The 19815-nt window shown below is 33.8% G+C and overlaps 1 protein-coding gene across 4 annotated transcripts in view; it reads left to right on the top strand.

Annotated features, from left to right (window-relative positions):
* Positions 1–19815, top strand: part of TEX9 (testis expressed 9) — an 81193-nt gene that overhangs the window by 13415 nt on the left and 47963 nt on the right. For all 4 annotated transcript variants that reach the window (XM_082733842.1, XM_082733844.1, XM_082733841.1 and 1 more), the window contains exons 5-9: positions 2209–2254; positions 3221–3303; positions 4968–5146; positions 7976–8058; positions 8468–8641. In XM_082733842.1, coding sequence (XP_082589968.1) covers positions 2209–2254; positions 3221–3303; positions 4968–5146; positions 7976–8058; positions 8468–8641 — 565 coding nt within the window. The remainder of the gene's footprint in view (positions 1–2208; positions 2255–3220; positions 3304–4967; positions 5147–7975; positions 8059–8467; positions 8642–19815) is intronic.

Below are 19815 nucleotides of genomic sequence, written 5' to 3'. Positions count from 1 at the left end.
AATCCCTAGATTCTATTGAAGCAAGTGAGAGACTGATTTCACAAGCATAAAAATAAATCTGTTGGTTTCCTTTCACTAAATTTTCCTTAAGTGCAGAGTGGTGATGACACCTCTGTTTACCTTGATCAGGTGGCTTTTTAAAGAAATGCTACTATTTGAACAGCTGGCTTTTACCACGTGAAACATGCCCCTTGACTATTAGTTGGAAGTTGCTGAAGATGGAGGTAATTCTGTAAAGAGGCAATCCATTTTAGCTTAGAACAATCATTTGTGTAAATGATGGTGGTCAGGCAGTATATATTATAATAAATCTTCAACATTCAAGGTTACTCTGCCAAACAATATGGTCAGGAAACCAGAATCTCGTTTCCTAATAGCACAACATACATATCCTTCAGTCTGCTGGAAGCAAGATTTACCACACAAATCATTTGCTATGTTACACACAAACCTTTCCTGGAGAAGTGTAACAAAAATAGGTAGAATACAGTGTTTTAGTTGATTATTCATGGAACTACACTGACAAAATAATGTCACTCTCCTAACCCTGAGGGAGACTGATAACCGTTAAATGTCTTTTGGCTGATACATATGTGTATCGGGGATGGGAGGTGGAAGATGCAGAAAAGTAAGGAAGTGGCAAATATTAATTTGATATGAAGGCCATTAAAGAGGACACTTAAAATTTGTAGAAAAGTTGGTAACTTTATTTTTCTATTTTATTTTTAAAAATTTATTTATTTGACAGAGAGAGAGATCACAAGTAGGCAGAGAGGCCGGCAGAGAGGGGGAAGCAGGGTCCCTGCTGAGCAGAGATTTGGTAACATTTTAATGTTGTATGTGAGAATGATTAAGTCTGTAATTTTAAGGTATTTTGAAAGCCGCCTTTTTTTCTTTCCAGAGCTATTTCTAGTTCTTTAAAATGTTGTATATGATACTCTCTAAGTATCTGTTTGTGTTTAATATTGAAATAACTTATGTATTACTAGTTGAGTAGGTGGCATATGATGGGAAGTAATTTTGTTTTTGTGTCCTTATTATGGTTATGAATTCTCAGGGGATATGATGGAGTTTTTTGTTTGTTTGGTTTTGTTTTGGTTTTGGTTTTTTGGTTTTTAACAGCAACAATAGATAGTAACATGGTAGATTTTCAAAAATGCTAATACAGGTAATAGGGATAGTCAAGACAATTGATCAGGTGTAGGCAAACTCTTCCAATAAAGAGCCAGATAATAAATATTTTTGTATTTGTGGGCTTTACAGTCTTTGTCATAACTACTCAACTTTGCTGTTACAGTGAGAAAATGAATGTGAAATGAATGGTTGTGGGTGGATTCAGCCCACGGGCCATAAAGTGCAAGACCCCATAAACACTCTTTGTTTTAAATAAAAACATATTTTGAAAACTGCACAAAAAGGAGTGTATTTTAGAGGTCAAACTTCCAGTAATGAGTTAGTCATGGCAATGTAATGTACAGTCCAGTGAATGTAGGCAGTAATAATATAACAGCTTTATGTGGTAAGAGATGGTAACTAGACTTGTTTTGGGGACCATTTTGTAATATATAAAAATACTGAATCACTATGACATACACCTGAAACTAATAGGCTATTGTATGTCAATTACACTTCAATAAAAAAGGAATGTGAAATGTTAAAAAAATGAGTTATATTTTAGATACATTTATTCATGCATTTAACAAATACCCAGTGACCGTTTAAGAGCTCATATGCTAGGTACCATGCCAAGTACTAGGCATAGAGCAAACAAGGCAGAAATGATTCCTACCCTCATGGAGTTCACAGTGTAATGGGGAAAACAGACAGTGACCACGTACTTAAATACATTTCAAAGGATAACATTGGATGAGCTCACACTAAAAGCCTTGTAGTGAATCATTTTGTAAAACCAATAATCCCTGTGGGTTACCAATAATCACTCCTTAGGATTTTTATTTGTTAAAATCTGTGCTCTATTTCCCTACAAAAATACTCATAGTATATCTTCTCCAAAGTGAATTATTTAACCAAAAACTTTTGTTTGTGACACTTATCAAAATTAGTTGACATGTGCATAACTAGAATCATAGAAATGTCTACTTGCCAATTATCTGTTTTCCCTTTTAGATATAATTACTGTTGAATTTTATTGTGTCTCTGTTTAGTAACATCTATTATTAATGTATAATGTTTATTTTTGGTCTGTAGAGATCTGTTGTCTGAAGAGATAGTTCATCTGCATTCAGAAACTAAGGTATGAAATCAAACTTTTGAGGCACCTGGGTAGCTCAGTTGGTTAAGCCTCTGCCTTCAGCTCAGGTCATGATCCAGCATCCTGGGATCAAGCCCTGTGCTGGGCTCTCTGCTCAGTGGGGAGCCTGCTTCTCCCTCTTTCTCTACCTCCTGCTCTACCTGCTTGTGGGCTCTCAAATAAATAAATAAAATGTTTTTAAAAAATTAAACTTTCTATAAATATAATTACATTCTGTAGAGTTTAGGTTATTTTTTAGACTTTTCTTAGAATAAAACGGAGGAGTATGACTATAGAAATAGAGTATAAGCCTTGATACTTAGATGCCTTCATGTTGCTCATAAAATAAATTTGAATGCTTTTTTTTGCCTCATAATTTCACTGAACAGTTTGGATATATATTGGAAAAAATTCTAATTAAAATGAATCTGTAACCTAAGCATTTTTAGTTTTCTCTCTGAAGCCCAAATTTACCACATACACCACCCAAAAAAGAAAAGTATTTCTATACAAAGGTGGTAATTTGAGAGGTTTATTTATTCATTTAGATATTTACAGTGCATAGATAGAACACTCTTGCAGGTGCTAGGCAAATTGGGATCTACAAGTTCCCCACCTGCTGGGATCTAGGCCAACGGAATGGTATATGTGCGGGTCAATCTGGGAAATGATCAGTGAGGAGAACTAAATTCTGTGAGCCAGAACATCCAGTGTAATGTTCACTAGCTAGCTGAATATCCTTGAATTTTGGAGGCTCATTTTCCTTATCATTGAATCTGTTAGTGCTAGTGATATCTAGGTCTTTTCCAGCTATACATTTCTGGGATTCTTTAAAATATAATTTGATTAATAACATGAAAATAGCAATTCTTCTGTGTAGTAAACTCACAGTTCTGTATATTACAAAATTGCTTTTCATGACAAATGATTATAATCTAATTAATCAGTAATTTAATTCTTTTGATGTAGCCAAAGACCAAAAATGTTGATGCAGTAAACAAGGTTCCAAACAAACTGCGCTCTACAAATAAAGGAAGAAAAACAAATTCAAGGTATAGTACAGTTTTAAAATTATTTTCCTTTTTTAGTTTGATGATTCACAGTACCATCATTTTAATTATTAAGCTCTATTGGTTTCTCCAGATCTTTTTATACCTTACACGTGTTTATCTTATCTGCATTGAATAATTTAAAACATGTTCTACTCAGAAATGTCTTATAACAGTTATTAAATGTTTCATGTTTTTCTCTTAAGCAAAATCACCACATTTCAAAATTTTAAGTGTTAAATATTTTCTTACAACTTAGACTAGAACATAGGTGTCCTTCTCTGACAAGTGTACTTTTATGAGCTTTTAATAGAACACTGTACATTATTGCATATATTGACATACAGAATGATCTAGTGTGCTCTAAGTAAGACTATCGTATCATTGTAATTTACATTCTGTTGTTTTTGGTGAGAAATAATTCAAGACTGTTCTTAGTATTTTAAGTTGTAAAGGGGACCAAGATACTCTTTAGAATAGGAGACCTAAAAAAGGAAGGTCACACATGCCATGTATTATACCAACCAGCTTCTTTTTATTAAATGTGTAACTTACCCAAAATGATAATTTACATTACACTCCTAGAAAACTCTTTGTTAATGTTTGTGTCTTTTAATTGGCTAAATAACTTTTTTGTTTTTTGAATAAAAGAAGGAAAAAAGAATGAAGCAATTATTAAGAGAAAATAAATCTAAAATAGAAGAAAAGAGAACAGAACTGCTTATCTTATTTTCAGACTTCAAAATTACTTTTTAAATAAAAGATTGTTTTTCTGAACAAAATTCTGAAGGCTTTGCTTATGTTGTAAAAGTAAGTTAGGCTTTAAGTAAAAAGCTAAAAATAAGGTTTTCAGAACCATAAACTTAATGGATTAGGGCTGGCCCATTCCTTAATGCCTTTACTAGTGACTTTTATTTCATATTTCTTTCCTTGTTAAGAAAATCAAATCTAGGGGCACCTGGGTGGCTCATTGGGTTAAGCCTCTGCCTTTGGCTCTGGCCATGATCTCAGGGTCCTGGGATTCAGCCCCGCTTCAGGTTGTCTGCTCAGCAGGGAGCCTGCTTCCTCCTCTCTCTCTTTCTCTGCTTGCCTTTCTGCCTACTTGTGATCTCTGTCTGTCAAATAAATAAATAAAATCTTTTAAAAAATCTAATCTAATTTTTTTGTTGGCTTTGATTCTGGTTGGGCTATGTTTCTTTAGGTGGAAAAAAAGAGTTGATTTTGATTGAGCAAATAGCTGTTCACTCTAATTTTTTTCTTAAGAGGTATTATTCAGTGTTTGCAGAATGATGGCTAGAAGCAATGTCAATTTATGTAGTTATTCTTGAGCAGCGTGTAATATAAAAGCGACAGTATGGATTTGACCTGGGAGGCTAAGTTCAGCACTCTTGAGTTTTAACATTTACTTGTTTGGAGGCAATGTCTAGACAAACTGGCTTCATAAGCCTTCTCTAACTCTGTTAGCTGTGTGATTCATAAAAATTGAAAGTCGAATAAGTCTTTTATAATATCATCCTTGAAGGTGTCAATTGTAGATTTTATCATAAGTTTAAAATTAATAATTCTGATCTGCTTTGTTATTTGAATAAAAAAGTCCTATCTCCTTTATATATTGACATTGTATATAATATATGAATGTGTACATATATGTGTGTGTTTATTTATAGTATAAAGTTGAAATACTCTGATGTACAGACTGCCAATGATGTTGCTATTCCAGAGGATTTCTCAGACTTTTCTCTTGCAAAAACAATTAGCAAAATTGAAGGGCAACTCGAGGAAGAAGGTTTGCCTGATTGTATAGATGATGATATTTTTTGTGGTGTTAGTAACGACATTGGAATAGGTAAGCTTTCTTTTCTTTTTATCCTTATATCACAGTTACTTAGAAAAAGGTATTTAGGATCAATTTTTTTTTGCATTTAAAAAATGTATTGTGATAACTTGCATTTGTTTAAAAAATCCTCTAGTGGGACATGATGGTAGGAAGACTGAGTGGAATTATAGGTGAAATAAAATTGGTTTTGAGTCGATAATTGTTGAATATGGGTGATGGGAAAGTGGTTTTTTCTTTGATATAATCTCTCTACTTTTACATATGTTTGACATTTTCCATTATAAAAAGTAAAAATGAAAAAGACTATATGGAGGGTGTCTGGATGGCTCAGTTGGTTAAGAACCAACTCTTGATTTCAGCTCAGGGCATGATCTCAGGGCGCTGGGATTGAGCCCTGTGTTAGACTCCCACACTCATAGGGGAGTCTGCTTGAGACTCTTTCTCTCTCCCTGGCCCTGCCCACCTTAATAAATCTTTAAAAAAAAACAAAAAAGGCTATATGGTATCAGTTTCATTAATAACATTGCAACTAAGGTTAACATGCCCCATAGCTTATTATTAAAACATTAAAATAATTTGGGGGGGGGGCAAAAAGAGAAGGAGAGAGAGAATCTTAAGCAAGCTTCATGCCCAGTGCAGATCCCAACGCAGGGCTCCATCTCACAACTCTGAGATCATGGCCAGAGTCAAGAGATGCTTAACCAACTGAGTCACCCAGGCGCCCCACATTAAAATAATTTTTTAAATCCAGTATTTCTTTGAATTTCTTTCATTTATTGATATTATATTTTACTTACTGCATGTTCAAAGGATAAATGAATGATTGATGTGGCATCAATTAAAATAATCACATTAGTTTTCTAGTAAATGTAATTTTCTTTCTTATAAACTCATTCTCTGCATATCACTTTGAAAAATAATACTAAGTTTAGATCATCTAAAAACAGAATTTAGTTACCAGTAATACCTCTAGAACTGTTGATTTTGTGAGGAGCTACCCATGTGTTTATAAACAGAATAAGACAATTACCTGTATTTGAACATGGTTAGTACTGAACTATATTGTGACTTCAAGTCACTTAGCCTCTCTATAATAGCAATTTCCTCATTTCAAAATATAGCAGTTTGTATGAGATAGTCATAAGATTATCTTTAAAATTCTGTTGATTCTGTGAAAACCATAACAATTTATATGTGTAATGATTATTTTGCTACATGCTAGTCATAAATGAGCAACTTATTTATGAATTTATTACATTTACTGACTTATCTAAGCTTTCTGGGGGTACTTTTCAGAAGAGAAGTTAAGTGAAGCAGGAAGTTGCCTTTATGTCTCTGTCAAGACGCCTTCAAGGACACAGTGGTCACACCTTGACTGTTCTTCAGGAAACAGTCACCCATGGCCCTGTTAGAATTATTCCTGCTTTTAGATACATAGAACCAGTACAAACTACCTTAAATTGCTACTTCCTTTTTATTGCTGAAGCATCTCTTGGCCACTTTGCCTCCCTGCCTTCCCTTTCCAGACTATTTGGCCAAGGTATCGCCCCTTCTGGGGGAGTTTTCTCTTACTCCATATGATTGCCTGAATAGCTATATAGGCAAGAGGAAAAGATCAAAAGTAGCTTAGTAGCACATGCTGCTCTCTAGGACTAAAGTCAGAGGGAGATGGGCATGGGAAGTTAATGCTCTGGGCCTGCAGAGGTGAGAGCGTTCAGCTCCTTTGTGACACTGAGGTAGTTGAGGGAGAGAAAGAGATGGTCAAGTCATGCTCTCCCATTCTTCCTCCTTCCTCCTTTGCAGATCTGCTACTGCAAACTACACATTTTTAAATGTATCATTTCCCTTCTATCCTGTACATGAGAGGCTTGAGGGGAGATTTGAGACTAAAGAGGTCTAGGTAGGTTAGAGCCAGTCACCATTAATTAGCTCCATGGTAACACTGGGAGCATTTAGTAAGAAGAGCTTTGGAGTGGGAAGTGTGTATGGAGATGTTTTGTGCTCTGTTGGGATATATCCTAATGACTCTTCAGAGACAATTCAGAGTGTTTGTTCAGGATAAGATCCATTAAGGCAAAGCTTGTCTTTTCCCTACTATGCCTGGGACATTACAGAGACTTAATAGATATTTTTTAGATAAATGATTAAATGAATTATGGAGTGAGTTTTGAGTTCATTTTTCACTTTATTTACTTATATAGTTCTGGAAATATCAAAGATTTATTGCTGATATCACTGAATAAAGATTTTTAGGTAGCAATGAAATACCAAAGGTAGATCTTAGGGACTGTGGGAGAAAGCTTCAGCAGTAAGGTATTTCTTTGCTTCTTAGGCACATAGACTACATTTTAACTTCTGTGAAATCGGGATATGTGTTGTGGTCACTGGTATTTTGTAATCCCAATGGCTGAGATTGAAGTTGAGTTTTGCTAGAGAGGTTTTATATTTGTTTCTGCCAAACACCTAGGGACATTACCAGCCTGAAACCCCTTTAAATTCTGACTGAGGTATTTTGAATCATGTTGGTAAAGTACACATTGAATCTGCAGACTTAATGTGAGTACTGGATTGTGGTTCAGATTCTCAGGAGAGTTTTTGGTTGTTTTTTCTTTCTTTACTCAGTTTCAGGCTGAGATGTGAACAGTTCCTCTCTGTTGGGTGGATTTGTTTTTCATTTATCTTTATAGTATGGGTGTTTAGTGCCTTTAGTGTTCGCAGAGAGGGATCTCCTGATAAATTCCCCATCTTCCACATTTTTTCCTCATAAAATAATGGTCTGTCTTGCAATTGATCTTAAATTCAGTGAAAGACAATAAATGTAATTATTTAAATCTGCAGAAGCCCAGAACAGATTTCTAAAGGCCAAACTCCGTGTTATGCAGGAAGAATTGGATAATGTTGTATATGAATGCAATAAAAAGGTAAAAACCTCTCAAAATAAATTCTCTAATATTCAAAGATTTTTAGGAGCAGTTTCAATTATTTTTAAAATGTATTCATTGAGATGTAATTTACAGTTAAATTTTGAATTAATTGTATGTAAATACTGAATTTTATTCTATTTTGAGATGTTGAATTTTTCTGAGTTAGAGTTAAATACTTGTTAGCAGTTAGAATTTTCTGTATAAGATTTACAAATGTAAGCTATTAAATAAAAATAAAACATCTGACTTCCGTTTTTGAGGATGAAAATGGAATGCAGTTTGTTTTTCTTTGTGGAGTGTATATAAATATCTCAAATCATATGACGCTCCATTTTGTTTTCTGCTTTATGTTGTGATACCAAACCTTTTGCATTTTTTCATATAATCTATAATTTCCTACATATAGGAAAATGAAATTCAGGATTTAAAGTCTCAAATAAAAAACTTTGAAGAAGATCGTGTGAGACAGCAACGAACAATTAATTTGCAACAGTCTCAAACAGAAAAATATAAAACTCTTTTTGAAGAGCTGAATAAAAAATGTGATGGATTACAGCAACAGCTGTCTTCAGTAGAAAAGGTAATAATTTTGCTTGCTTTCTGGACCTAATGTTAAATATACTATAAAACATTGAAGTTACATGTTTGTGTGGGCACCACTTTTGTTCAGTTATTTTGTTAATATTTACTAAAAAGTCTTTCACCTATAAGAATATTTTTAATAGCTTTATTGAAATACAGTTCACATGCAGTATGAATCACCTTTTTGAAATATACAGTTCGGTGGCTTCTAATATATTCAAGGGCTATGTAGCTGTCCCCATGATGAGTCTTAGAACATTTTCATCACCCCAAAAAAGACACACCATACCCTTTAGCCACTGTACCCCCCAGTCTTCTCTCAGTCCCCTCCAGCTCTAGGCAACTTCTAATCTGTTTTCTGTTGGTAGATTTGCCTCTTGGACACGTGGACATGCTATGTGTAGAATCATATGATATGAGGTATTTTGTGACTGACATCTTTTAAGAATGTTTTTGAGGTTCACCCATGTCGTAGTACATATCAATACTTCATTCTTTTTTATAAAGTAATATTCCATTCTATGGATATAAAACATCTGTTTATCAGTTGATGGACATTTCTGTCATTTCCGCTTTTTGGCTATTTTGAATAATGCTTCTGTGAACATTAACATACAAGTTTTTGTGTGGACATATGTTTTCATTTGTCTTGGGTATATACCTTAGAGTAGAATCATTGAATCATATGGTAACCCTGTGTTTAACCTTTTGAAAAATTGTTGACTATTTTCCAACTAGCTATATGATTTGTCCATTTCCACCAGTAGTGTGTAAGGATTCCATTTTCTATACATTCTTACTAACACATGTTAGATTATCTTTTTGGTTATAGCCCATGTGAGGTGGTTGAATCATTTTGATTTGCATTTCTCTGATAACTAAAGATATTGAGCATCTTTTCATATGTTTATTGGCCATTTGTATATCTTCTTTGGAGAATGTCTGATCAAATCCTCTGCCCACTGTTTAAATTGGAATTTTTAAATTACTGAGTAGTAAATGTTTTTTAATATATTTTAAATACAAGTCCCTTATCACATATATGATTTCTAAATACCTCTCCTATTATTAGGGTTGTCTCTTCATTTTCTTTACAGTGTCCTTTGAAGCATAAAATTTTTAAATTTTGAAATCTAGTGTATCTAATTTTTCTTCGGTTGTTTGTGCTTTTGGTGTCAAATCTAACTGGATAATATATTTTAAATAAGCTGTCTCATTAAAAAACTTATATTAGTGTACCATTGAGATAATAAAAACAAAACATACTGTACAGTATTACTTTGTAAGACTTATGATAAAAATACCATATAAGAGACTTAAGGAGTAAGAAATTTTGCCGTCGTTACTGTATTTTTCTTTAGCATGTTCATGAAAAAGTATGTTTCTGACCATTTTGGTCTTGTATAATTAGCATTATCTCTGATAATAAATTTCTTAACATTGGCTTTATTGAGATAAAATTTGTGTATAGTAAAAACCCATTTTAAGTATACAGTTCTGTGAGTCTCAACCAATAGTTATTTAACTGTCACCATAATTGAGATACAGAACAGTTCCACCATCCCTAAGAATTCCCTTGTGAATTTAGTCAAGTCTTCCTCCTACTTCCAGTCCAAAGCAACCACTGATCTGGTTTTTGTTCTTACATTTTGGTCTTTTCCAGCATGTAATGTGAATAGAATCACATAGAATCAACAGGCTTTTGAGTCTGTTTTTTTCACTTGTGTAAGGCAGTTGAGGTAATCCATGTTGTAGTTTATTCCTTTTCATTACTGAATAGTGTAACATTGATGGATATACCACATTTTGAGTACCTATATATCTGGAAATCAAATAATTATAGTATCTAATAGTGTAAGTCAGTACTATCCAAGTTGGTAGCACACTGTATGTGACTAGTCCAAATTGTAGCATGCTGTAAGTTTCAAGTAAATATCAGACTTTGAAGTCTTAATGAAGAATAAAAAAAGTATTTTTATATTGATTACATACTAAAATATTTTGGATATATTGGGATAAGTGAAGTATAGTATTAAAATTTTACTTGTTTCTTTTTAAAGTATCTGCTAGAAAATTTAAAATTACATATGTGATTCATATTATGTGGTTCATATGTCGGTCTAAAAAATATAGACAAGTGTTCTAAGGAAAAAATTGTTGTATCTGGGAAACCATTGTTTTTATTTTTTTATCATTTGTCAACATGCTACCAAGTTTCTGGTCATCTCATCATTGCCATTTAACATAATCTTGAAACCTTACCTACATCTTTCTCTTCTTGTTCCTGGCCTTTATATCCAACCTATGCATTCTTCAAATGTTTTGCATTCATTTTTTCTTTTCAATTTCCATTGTCCCTTCTTGATTCAGGCTATTATCTTGTTTCTGAATCCTCCTCACTGGTTATTTTATGTCCTCTCTTTTTTCCTTACCCATTGTATCTTGTACTCTAGCAATAGATTAATGTTCCCAAAAGACTACATTGATTATAACTCTACCTTTGTGTGGGCAGAAAAGAAACTAACTTTTTTTTTTTTTAGTACTATGTGTCAGGCAAAACATTTTACAGAAAAGAAACTGAGTCTGAGAGGTGAAACAAAGTGCCCAGGGTCATACAGGTAGTGGCAGAATAAGATTCAAACCATGTTCATCTGACTCCAAAGTCTCTGTTCTTCCTACAAATCATGTAGACTCTTTCTCCAGGCTCTCAAAATTAAGTGTCTTAAACACACAGGCTGTTTAGAGTTAAATATTTGAAACCTTTGATTCAGTGAGCATTCTAAGCTGTTATGATACATTGACTATCTGAAGATTTTTATGACTTTCATTAGCTCTGAACTTCTCATCTGAATCCTTATCTACCTACCAGGAAGAGAGGTCTAACAACTCTCATGGGTTGTGTGGAACTCAAGAATGAATCTTTTTTTTTTTTTTTTTTTTTTTTTGCTAATTCTGCTCACTATATATCTCTAAAAACAAACCTCAATGTACAGTTGATAGAAATGCAAAACAGAGCTTGAGTTTGATGGAACTACTTCTATAAACGTATAAAAGCCAACTATCTGAAAAATTACTATACATATTACACTAACAGGTGGAGTTATTTCTAAAACATAAAAACAGAAAACATTTTATTTCAGCCTTGAATTTTGTTTTTCAGTTAAAACTTTTCTGAGAAATAAATACAATTAAATATACTTGTTTTGATTGTACAGTTCATTGAGCTTTGACAAAATAGTGTATCCTTATAACCACCACTGCAATCAAGATAGAATTTCTATCACTTCCCCAAAATTTCCTTTGTCTCCCTTCCCCTAATTCTGCAACCTCCAACCATGGCGCAACCAGTGATCTGCATTCCTTCATTACAGACTAGTTTTCCCTGTTCTAGAACTTCATTTAGATGGAATCATAAGTATATACTTTTTTATGGCTGGCTTCTTTTGTTCAGCCTAATGATTTTGATATTCGTTAACGTTGCATATTTTGTGGTTCATTCCCTTATATTACTGAGTAGTGTTTGTTTATAGATGTACTTTATTTTTTGGTAGGCATTTGAGCTGTTTTTAACTTTGGACTATTAGAAATAAAGCCACGATGAATTTTCATATACAAATTTTTATATAGATACATGTTTTTGTACAGGGACATCCAACATCACTCCTGATTTCTGGGTATAACAGAAAGTATATGTTTAACTTAATAAGAAACTGCTAAACTCTTCCAAAGTAATTGTACCATTCTTCATTCCCATCAGCAATATATGAGAGTTCCAGTTAGTCTGTGTCTTCATTAGCACTTGGTATTGTCAGTCTTTTAAATTTTTACCATTAAACCATTTTAGCTAGATTAGTATGTCATTATTATTTTAATTTGTATTTCCTTTATAACTATTGGTCTTGAGCATCTTTTCATATGCATATTGGCCATGCATATATCTTCTTTTGTCTGTTCAAACCTTTTGCCCATTTAAAAATGTATTGAGTTGAGGTAGGACTTAATTATATTTCCTTCTATAACTCTTCTGCTAGAATATATATAGTGAATAGTTTCTTCCAATCATACTTTTTTTTATTTTCTTGACAGTGTTTTTCAAAAGTTTTAAATTTTGATGAACTCCAATATTTTATTTTACTTTATTTCTAGTTTGTGCTTTTTTCATCTTATTCAAGAAATCTTTGCCCACCCCATGAGAGAAAATCTTCATGTATTCTTACAGGAGCTTTATGGTTTTAGCCTTTATGTATGTGTGTGTGTGTTTGTATACATATATATAGTACATGGATAAATCTGTAATCTATTTTAAGTTAATTTTGTTTATATGGCATGAGAATAAAGGTCAAAATTTATTGTATTTTTCATACAATCAGCATTTGTTGACAATACTAGTCTTTCTCAATTTAATTACCATGGCACCTGTGTAGAAAATGAATTGAACATATATGTGAGTCAATTTCTAGACTATTCTGCTACATCGATTTATATGTTCATTGATCTATAGTTTGATACACGTGATCATTCAATAAAACCATGTGGAGTGGAGTTTTCTTTTTGGAAGGATTCTAATGATCAGTTTATTTAGTGGATGAGTCTATTTTGATTTTTTATTACTGTTTGAGTTAGTTTTGGTAATTTGTGTTTCTTAAGAAATTTTTCCATCTCATTTTAGTTATCAAATTTATTGGTATACATTTGTCCTTAATGTTCCCTTATTATATTTATAATGCCTGTGTTATCTGTTCTAATGACACCTATCTCACTCTTGATATTAATAATTTCTCTTTTCTGTGAGTTAGCATTTAGCTTCATTGACTTTTCTGGGCTCTTTTTGTCAGTTTTCTATTTCATTGATTTCTACCCTTTAGCATTTCCTTAATTCTTATTTGGGATTAATTTAATTTCAGAATTCTTTTTTTTTTTTTAAGATTTTATTTATTTATTTGACAGACAGAGATCACAAGTAGGCAGAGAGGCAGGCAGAGAGAGAAGGAAGCAGGCTCCCCGCCGAGCAGAGCGCCTGATTCAGGACTTGATCCTAGGACCCTGAGATCATGACCTGAGCCAAAGGCAGAGGCTCAATCCACTGAGCCACCCAGGTGCCCCTTGTTTCAGGATTCTTAAGACAGAAGTTTAGACAACTGATTTTCTACTTTTCTTCTTACATAAGCATTTTAAAGCTATAAATTTTCCTCTAAGTGCTGCTTTATCTGTATTCCATAAATTTTGATGTTGTCTTTTTATTTTTATTAAGTTCAGAGTGTTTTCTAATTTTCTTCATGATTTTTCTTGAACTTTTAGATTATTTAGAAGTATATTTTTAAATTTCTAAATAATTGGGGATTTTTCATGTCTTTCTGTTAATTTCTAATTTAATTCTGTGGTATGAGAACCTACATTTTATGATTTCATTCTTTTAAAATTTGTCTTCACCAGTTTTACAGGCCAGCATTTGGCCTCTTTTGGTGAATACTTCATGTAATTTGAAAAGAATATATAGTATGCTGTGTTGGATGGAGTGTTCTATAAATATTAGGGCAAATATGTTGATAGTGTTGTTCAAGTGTTCTGTCAGTTATTTAGAGAGGTAGGTGCTGGTGCTATAATCTCTGACAAGAATTGTGGATTTGTCTTATTTCTCTTTCAGATGTATTTTTAGTCTCTGTTTTGAATGCCTGCACATTTGGGATTATAGTGTTTTTGATTAACACGTCTTTATAATTACGAAATACTTTTAAAAAAATCTCTAATAACATTCCTTGTTCCAGAATCTGCTTGCTTTGTCCGATATCAGTGTAGGAATTCCAGCTTTATTGTGCTTCATGTTTGCTTGGTATATCTTTTTCCAACTTTCTACTCTTCATCTGCCTTTATATTGACAATGGGTTTATTTTAGCCAGTGTATAAATTGGGTGTTGGTTTTTCATCTACTTTGATGGTCTCTCTCTCTTATTGGCATGTTTTTAGACCAATCACATTAATGCAATTTTTGATGTTCTTATTTAAATTTATCATCTTGCTGTTTGTTTCTTGTTTTTTTCTAACTGTTCTTTGTTACTTTTTTTCGATTCTGAATTGAATATTTTTTTAGTATTTCATTTTTTTTCCCATTGTTGGCTATGTCTCTTATATTTTTATGATATATTTAACTCAAAAAACATAAAACATATTTACATGCATAAATTATATAAAACACAAAAAGCATACTTACCATATCACAGTCTACCTTCAAATCATGTTATATTCTTTCACATATAAGACCCTCACAACAGTATATTTTGTTTCTGCCTCTTTTCCTTTATGCTTTTACTTTTTTTTTTTTCTCAATTCATTACTTTAATACATTTATGTTGCTTGAGATATGGGATGCTGAGGAAGGCATGCACATAAATCAAGGGTAAAAACATAAAACCAAATCCAAAGATAGATATTATGGCTGTAAATTCAACCTGACTTCAGGGTTAGTATTCTGTTTTTTAAAATTTGTATTTATTTTATTTTTATTTTATTTTTTATTTTTTTATTAACATTATAATGTATTATTTGCTTCAGGGGTACAGGTCTGTGAATCATCAGTCTTAAACAGTTCACAGCACTCACCATAGCACATACCCTCCCCAGTGTCCATCTCCCAGCCACCTTATCCCTCCCTATCCCTCCCCTCCAGCAACTCTCAGTTTGTTTCCCGAGATTAAGAGTCTCATGGTTTGTCTAACTCCCTAGTTCCACCTTGTTTCATTTTTCCCTCCCTTCTCCCCACACCTGCCCTGCCTCTCAAATTCCTCCTATCAGAGAGATCATATGATAATTGTCTTTCTCTGACTGACTAATTTCACTTAGCATAATACTCTCTAGTTACATCCATGTCATTGCAAATGGCAAGATTTCAGTTTTTTGATGGTATTCCATTGTATATATATATATATATATATATACCACATCATTATCCATTCATTTGTTGATTGACATCTAGGCTCTTTCCATAGTTTGGCTATTGTGGACATTGCTGCTATTGGCGTGCATGCCCCTTCAGATCACTACATTTGTATCTTTGGGGTAAATGCCCAGTAGTGCAATTGCTGGGTCATAGGGTAGCTCTATTTTCAACTTTTTAAGGAACCTCCATACTGTTTTCCAGAGTGGCTGCACCAGCTTGCATTCCCACTAACAATGTAGGAAGGTTCTCCTTTCTCTGCATCCTCGACAACACCTGTTATTTCCTGGCTTGTTAATTTTAGCCATTCTTACTGGTGTGAGGTGGTATCTCACAGTGGTTTTGATTTGTTTTTCCCTGATGCCTAGTGATATTGAGTACTTTTTCATGTGTCTGTTGGCCATTTGGTTGTCATCTTTGCAGAAATGTCTGTTCATGTCTTCTGTGCATTTCTTTGTGTGTGTGTCTATGTGTTATTTTTGGCACCATAAAATACATCATTATTTTTAATGATGTATCTTAGTTTTTGATGCAGTGTTCCAAGATGCGTTGTTTATGTACAACACCCAGTGCTCCATGCGTACGTGCCCTCCTTAATACCCACCACCAGGATCACTCATCCCCCAAACTCCTCCCCTTTAAAACCCTCAGTTTGTTTCTCATGGTTCATCTCCTGCTCCGATTCCCCCAATTCACTTTTCCTTTCCTTCTCCTAATGTCCTCCATGTTATTTCTTATGTTCCACAAGTATGTGCATTTCTTGGTTGGATTATTTCTTCTTGGGTGTTGAGTTTGATAAGTTCTTTATAGATTTTGGAATTTATCTGATATATCATTTGCAAATATCTTTTCCCATTCTGGCGGTTGTGTTTTGATTTTGTTGACTGTTTCCTTTGCTGTGCAAAATCTTTTGATCTTGATGAAGTCCCAGTGGTTCATTTTTGCCCTTGTTCCCTGACCTTTGGCGATGTTTCTAGGAAGAAGTTGCTGTAGCTGAGGTCAAAGAGGTTGCTGCCTGTGTTCTTCTCAAGGGTTTTGGTGGATTCCTGCCTCACATTGAGGTCTTACCCCAATATTTCTTTAAATAGTTATATTTTAAAGAGCTTAACATATGAAATGCCTTTTATATTTGCCATTTCTGGTATTCTTCATTCTTTAGATCTGTTTTTCTATATGCCTGCTTGAAATAACTACCCATTTAATCCTTGTAGTGCCAGTTTGCTAGTCACTGATTCCTTGTTTTTGTTTCCTTGAAAAAAGACTGTTCCTTATTAATTTTTTTTTTATTTTGAAAATTACAGATTCACAGAAGCTGCAAAAATAGAGGTCCTGTGGACCCTACACTCAGTTTCCTTCATTGGTAGCATCTAATATATTAATAGGTTAGTATTAAAATCTAGAAACTGACAGATTTCACCAGTTTCAGATGCAATTGTGTGTGTTTGGGTCCCCTTAAATTTTTAAAGGATATTTTCTTTCTTTTTTTTTTTTTTTAAAGATTTTATTTATTTATTTGGCAGACAGAGATCACAAGTAGGCAGAGAGGCAGGCAGAGAGAGAGGAGGAAGCAGGCTCCCTGCAGAGCAGAGAGCCCGATGTGGGGCTCGATCCCAGGATCCTGGGATCATGACCTGAGCCGAAAGCAGAGGCTTTAACCCACTGAGCCACCCAGGTGCCCCTAAAGGATATTTTCTACTAGATACAGAATTATCAATTCAAAGTTTGTCTTATTTTAGTATTTTAAAGATATCATCCCATTGTCCTCTGGGTTATGTCATTTCTGACAGAAAGTTCACAGTAATTCTTTTCTTTCTACCCTTCCATTTTTATGTCTTTTATCTTTGTTTTTAAGACATTCTCTTTGTTACTTGTTTCCAGCAATTTCATAATGATGTGTTTTCTCAGTTTTGTGTAGGAAGTGTTTATTCTGCTTGAAGTTTGTTGAACTTTTTGAATCTGTGGGTTTATAAGTGTTCATCAAATTTGGAAAATTTTGACCATTATTTCTTGCAGTATTTTTTCTGTACCCTGTCTTTCCCTCCCCCAATCTGTAACTTAAGCTATACTTTTGTTAGAATACTTGATATTATCCCACTGATAATATATCAGTGACATTAGGTCACTGATGTTCTTAGCCCTTTTTTCTTTATATTTTTTATTTGAATAATTTCTGTTGCTGTCCTCAGTAGTCCACTGATCTTTTTTTTTTTTTTTAAGATTTTATTTATTTATTTATTTATTTGACACAGAGATCACAAGCAGGCAGAGAGGCCAGAGAGCCCCACGCGGGGCTCCATCCCAGGACCCTGGGATCATGACCTGAGCCAAAGGCGGAGGCTTTAAGCCGCTGAGCCACCCAGGCACCCTTACTGATCTTTTCTTTGCAGTGGGTAGTATACTCTTAACCAAGTGAAGTTTTCATTTTGATATAGTATTCATCTGTAGAAGTTCCATTTGATTCTTTTTTATATTCTTAATTTATGTCCTCATTATATTAATATATATAATTAAAATAGCTGTTTTGACTGTCTTGTCTGCTGGATCCATTGTATTTCTCATTTATGGATTTCTTTCTGTTGAATATTTCTTCTGGATATCAATCACATTTTTCTGCTGCTTGGTTTAGTTAGTGATTTTATACAGGATACTAGACATTGTGAATATTGTATTGTTGAGTATCTGTGTTTAATGTGCTCTTTGAAAACAAGTCATTTTTTTTGCCAGTTTAGTCCCATTGAGGCCTGTTTTTAAGTTTGGCTTGGGTGTGTCTAGAGTAGTCACTAGGTGAGACCTAGTTCTCAGTATACTCAAAGGATATACTGTGTAGATTCCTAAAGCTCTCTCCTAATGGAGTTCCTCCTCCTTTGAACTCTTCTTAGAATTCCAGCTGCCTCAGTCTTCTCCAGCTTCCATTGCTATTTCCTCAGCTTGGCAGATTTGGCTCTTTTCTCCTCCTCATACCCACAGTGTGGATATTGCCTCCAGGCAGAGCGCTGGGATGATTGTAGGACTACTCCATTTATTTCTCTTCTCTCAGGATTCATAATCCTATTATCTTCCTTTATCTCTAAATAGTTATTTTACATGTTTTGACTATTTTTTTGGTTGTTTACAATGTGGTTTTATGTTGGGTTCTTACTGTATCATAATGGGTGGAATCCTTAATCTCTGATTTGTTTTGTTTTGTTTTGTTTTGTTTTTGGTCAAATTAAAGTCAGTAGGTACATTCCACAAGTTTCTCTAACCATGGGTTATGTCACACAATGCTTATCATTAGTAACTCACACACAAAAAAAAGTCTGCTCTCTTTTTATCTTTCACTCCAGTTAAAATTGAGGTTTGTATCATTTCCTAAAGATGCTTTTGTTCTTTGTTTCTGTAGCAAAACTCTTCAAAAGCATTTTGCTAATTTCTTCAGGTCTTTATCTTGCAAAGAAAGCTTTTAAATTTTTTATTATATGTATCCTGCAAAGCCATGATATTAGTGGCCCTTATCTTTGATTAATATTATATAGTTTACAAATTGCTATCACATACATATGATAGTTGTGTGTAGTCATATGTTTTTATTACATAGATCTGCACCCTGTTCTTTATTCCCTTCTCCCCCAGCTTACATTTCATGGTGTACTACTTAATTATCTATTATATATATTCTTTTTTTTTTTTAAGATTTTATTTATTTATTTGACAGAGAGAAATCACAAGTAGATGGAGAGGCAGGCAGAGAGAGAGAGAGGGAAGCAGGCTCCCTGCTGAGCAGAGAGCCCGATGCGGGCCTCGATCCCAGGACCCTGAGATCATGACCTGAGCCGAAGGCAGCGGCTTAACTCACTGAGCCACCCAGGCGCCCATTTTATATATATTCTTAATTTTGTGTGCCCATCGTTCATGTAGAATGGTACCTGGTACATAGCAAATCCTCGATAAATATGAATAAGTAATTAGGTATAGATCTCATTACTACCAATTTCAGATGCAGAAACTGTCTACCACAGCTCATAGGTTCTCTGAGTCCAAGTTTATTGCTTTTTGTACCTTAGCCACTTATTTCTAGAATTTCCGATCACTTATTTGTTCTCATCTGGTTATTCCTCTTCTGAATTACTGTGGCAATTTGTGTTACTCTTAAAGCGTTTGCTATCATTTTGTCAGTGCTGTGGCTACTGATACATAGCTCTGTCTGTTCTTGCCTTCTCACAGTTCCTTATGAATGCTTTGAAAGTTAAGAGAGAGTGGCA

This window comes from Mustela nivalis (assembly GCF_964662115.1).
Source record: "Mustela nivalis genome assembly, chromosome: 6".
NCBI classification, from domain to species: Eukaryota; Metazoa; Chordata; class Mammalia; order Carnivora; family Mustelidae; genus Mustela; species Mustela nivalis.
This window is presented reverse-complemented; position numbering and strand designations above follow the sequence as displayed.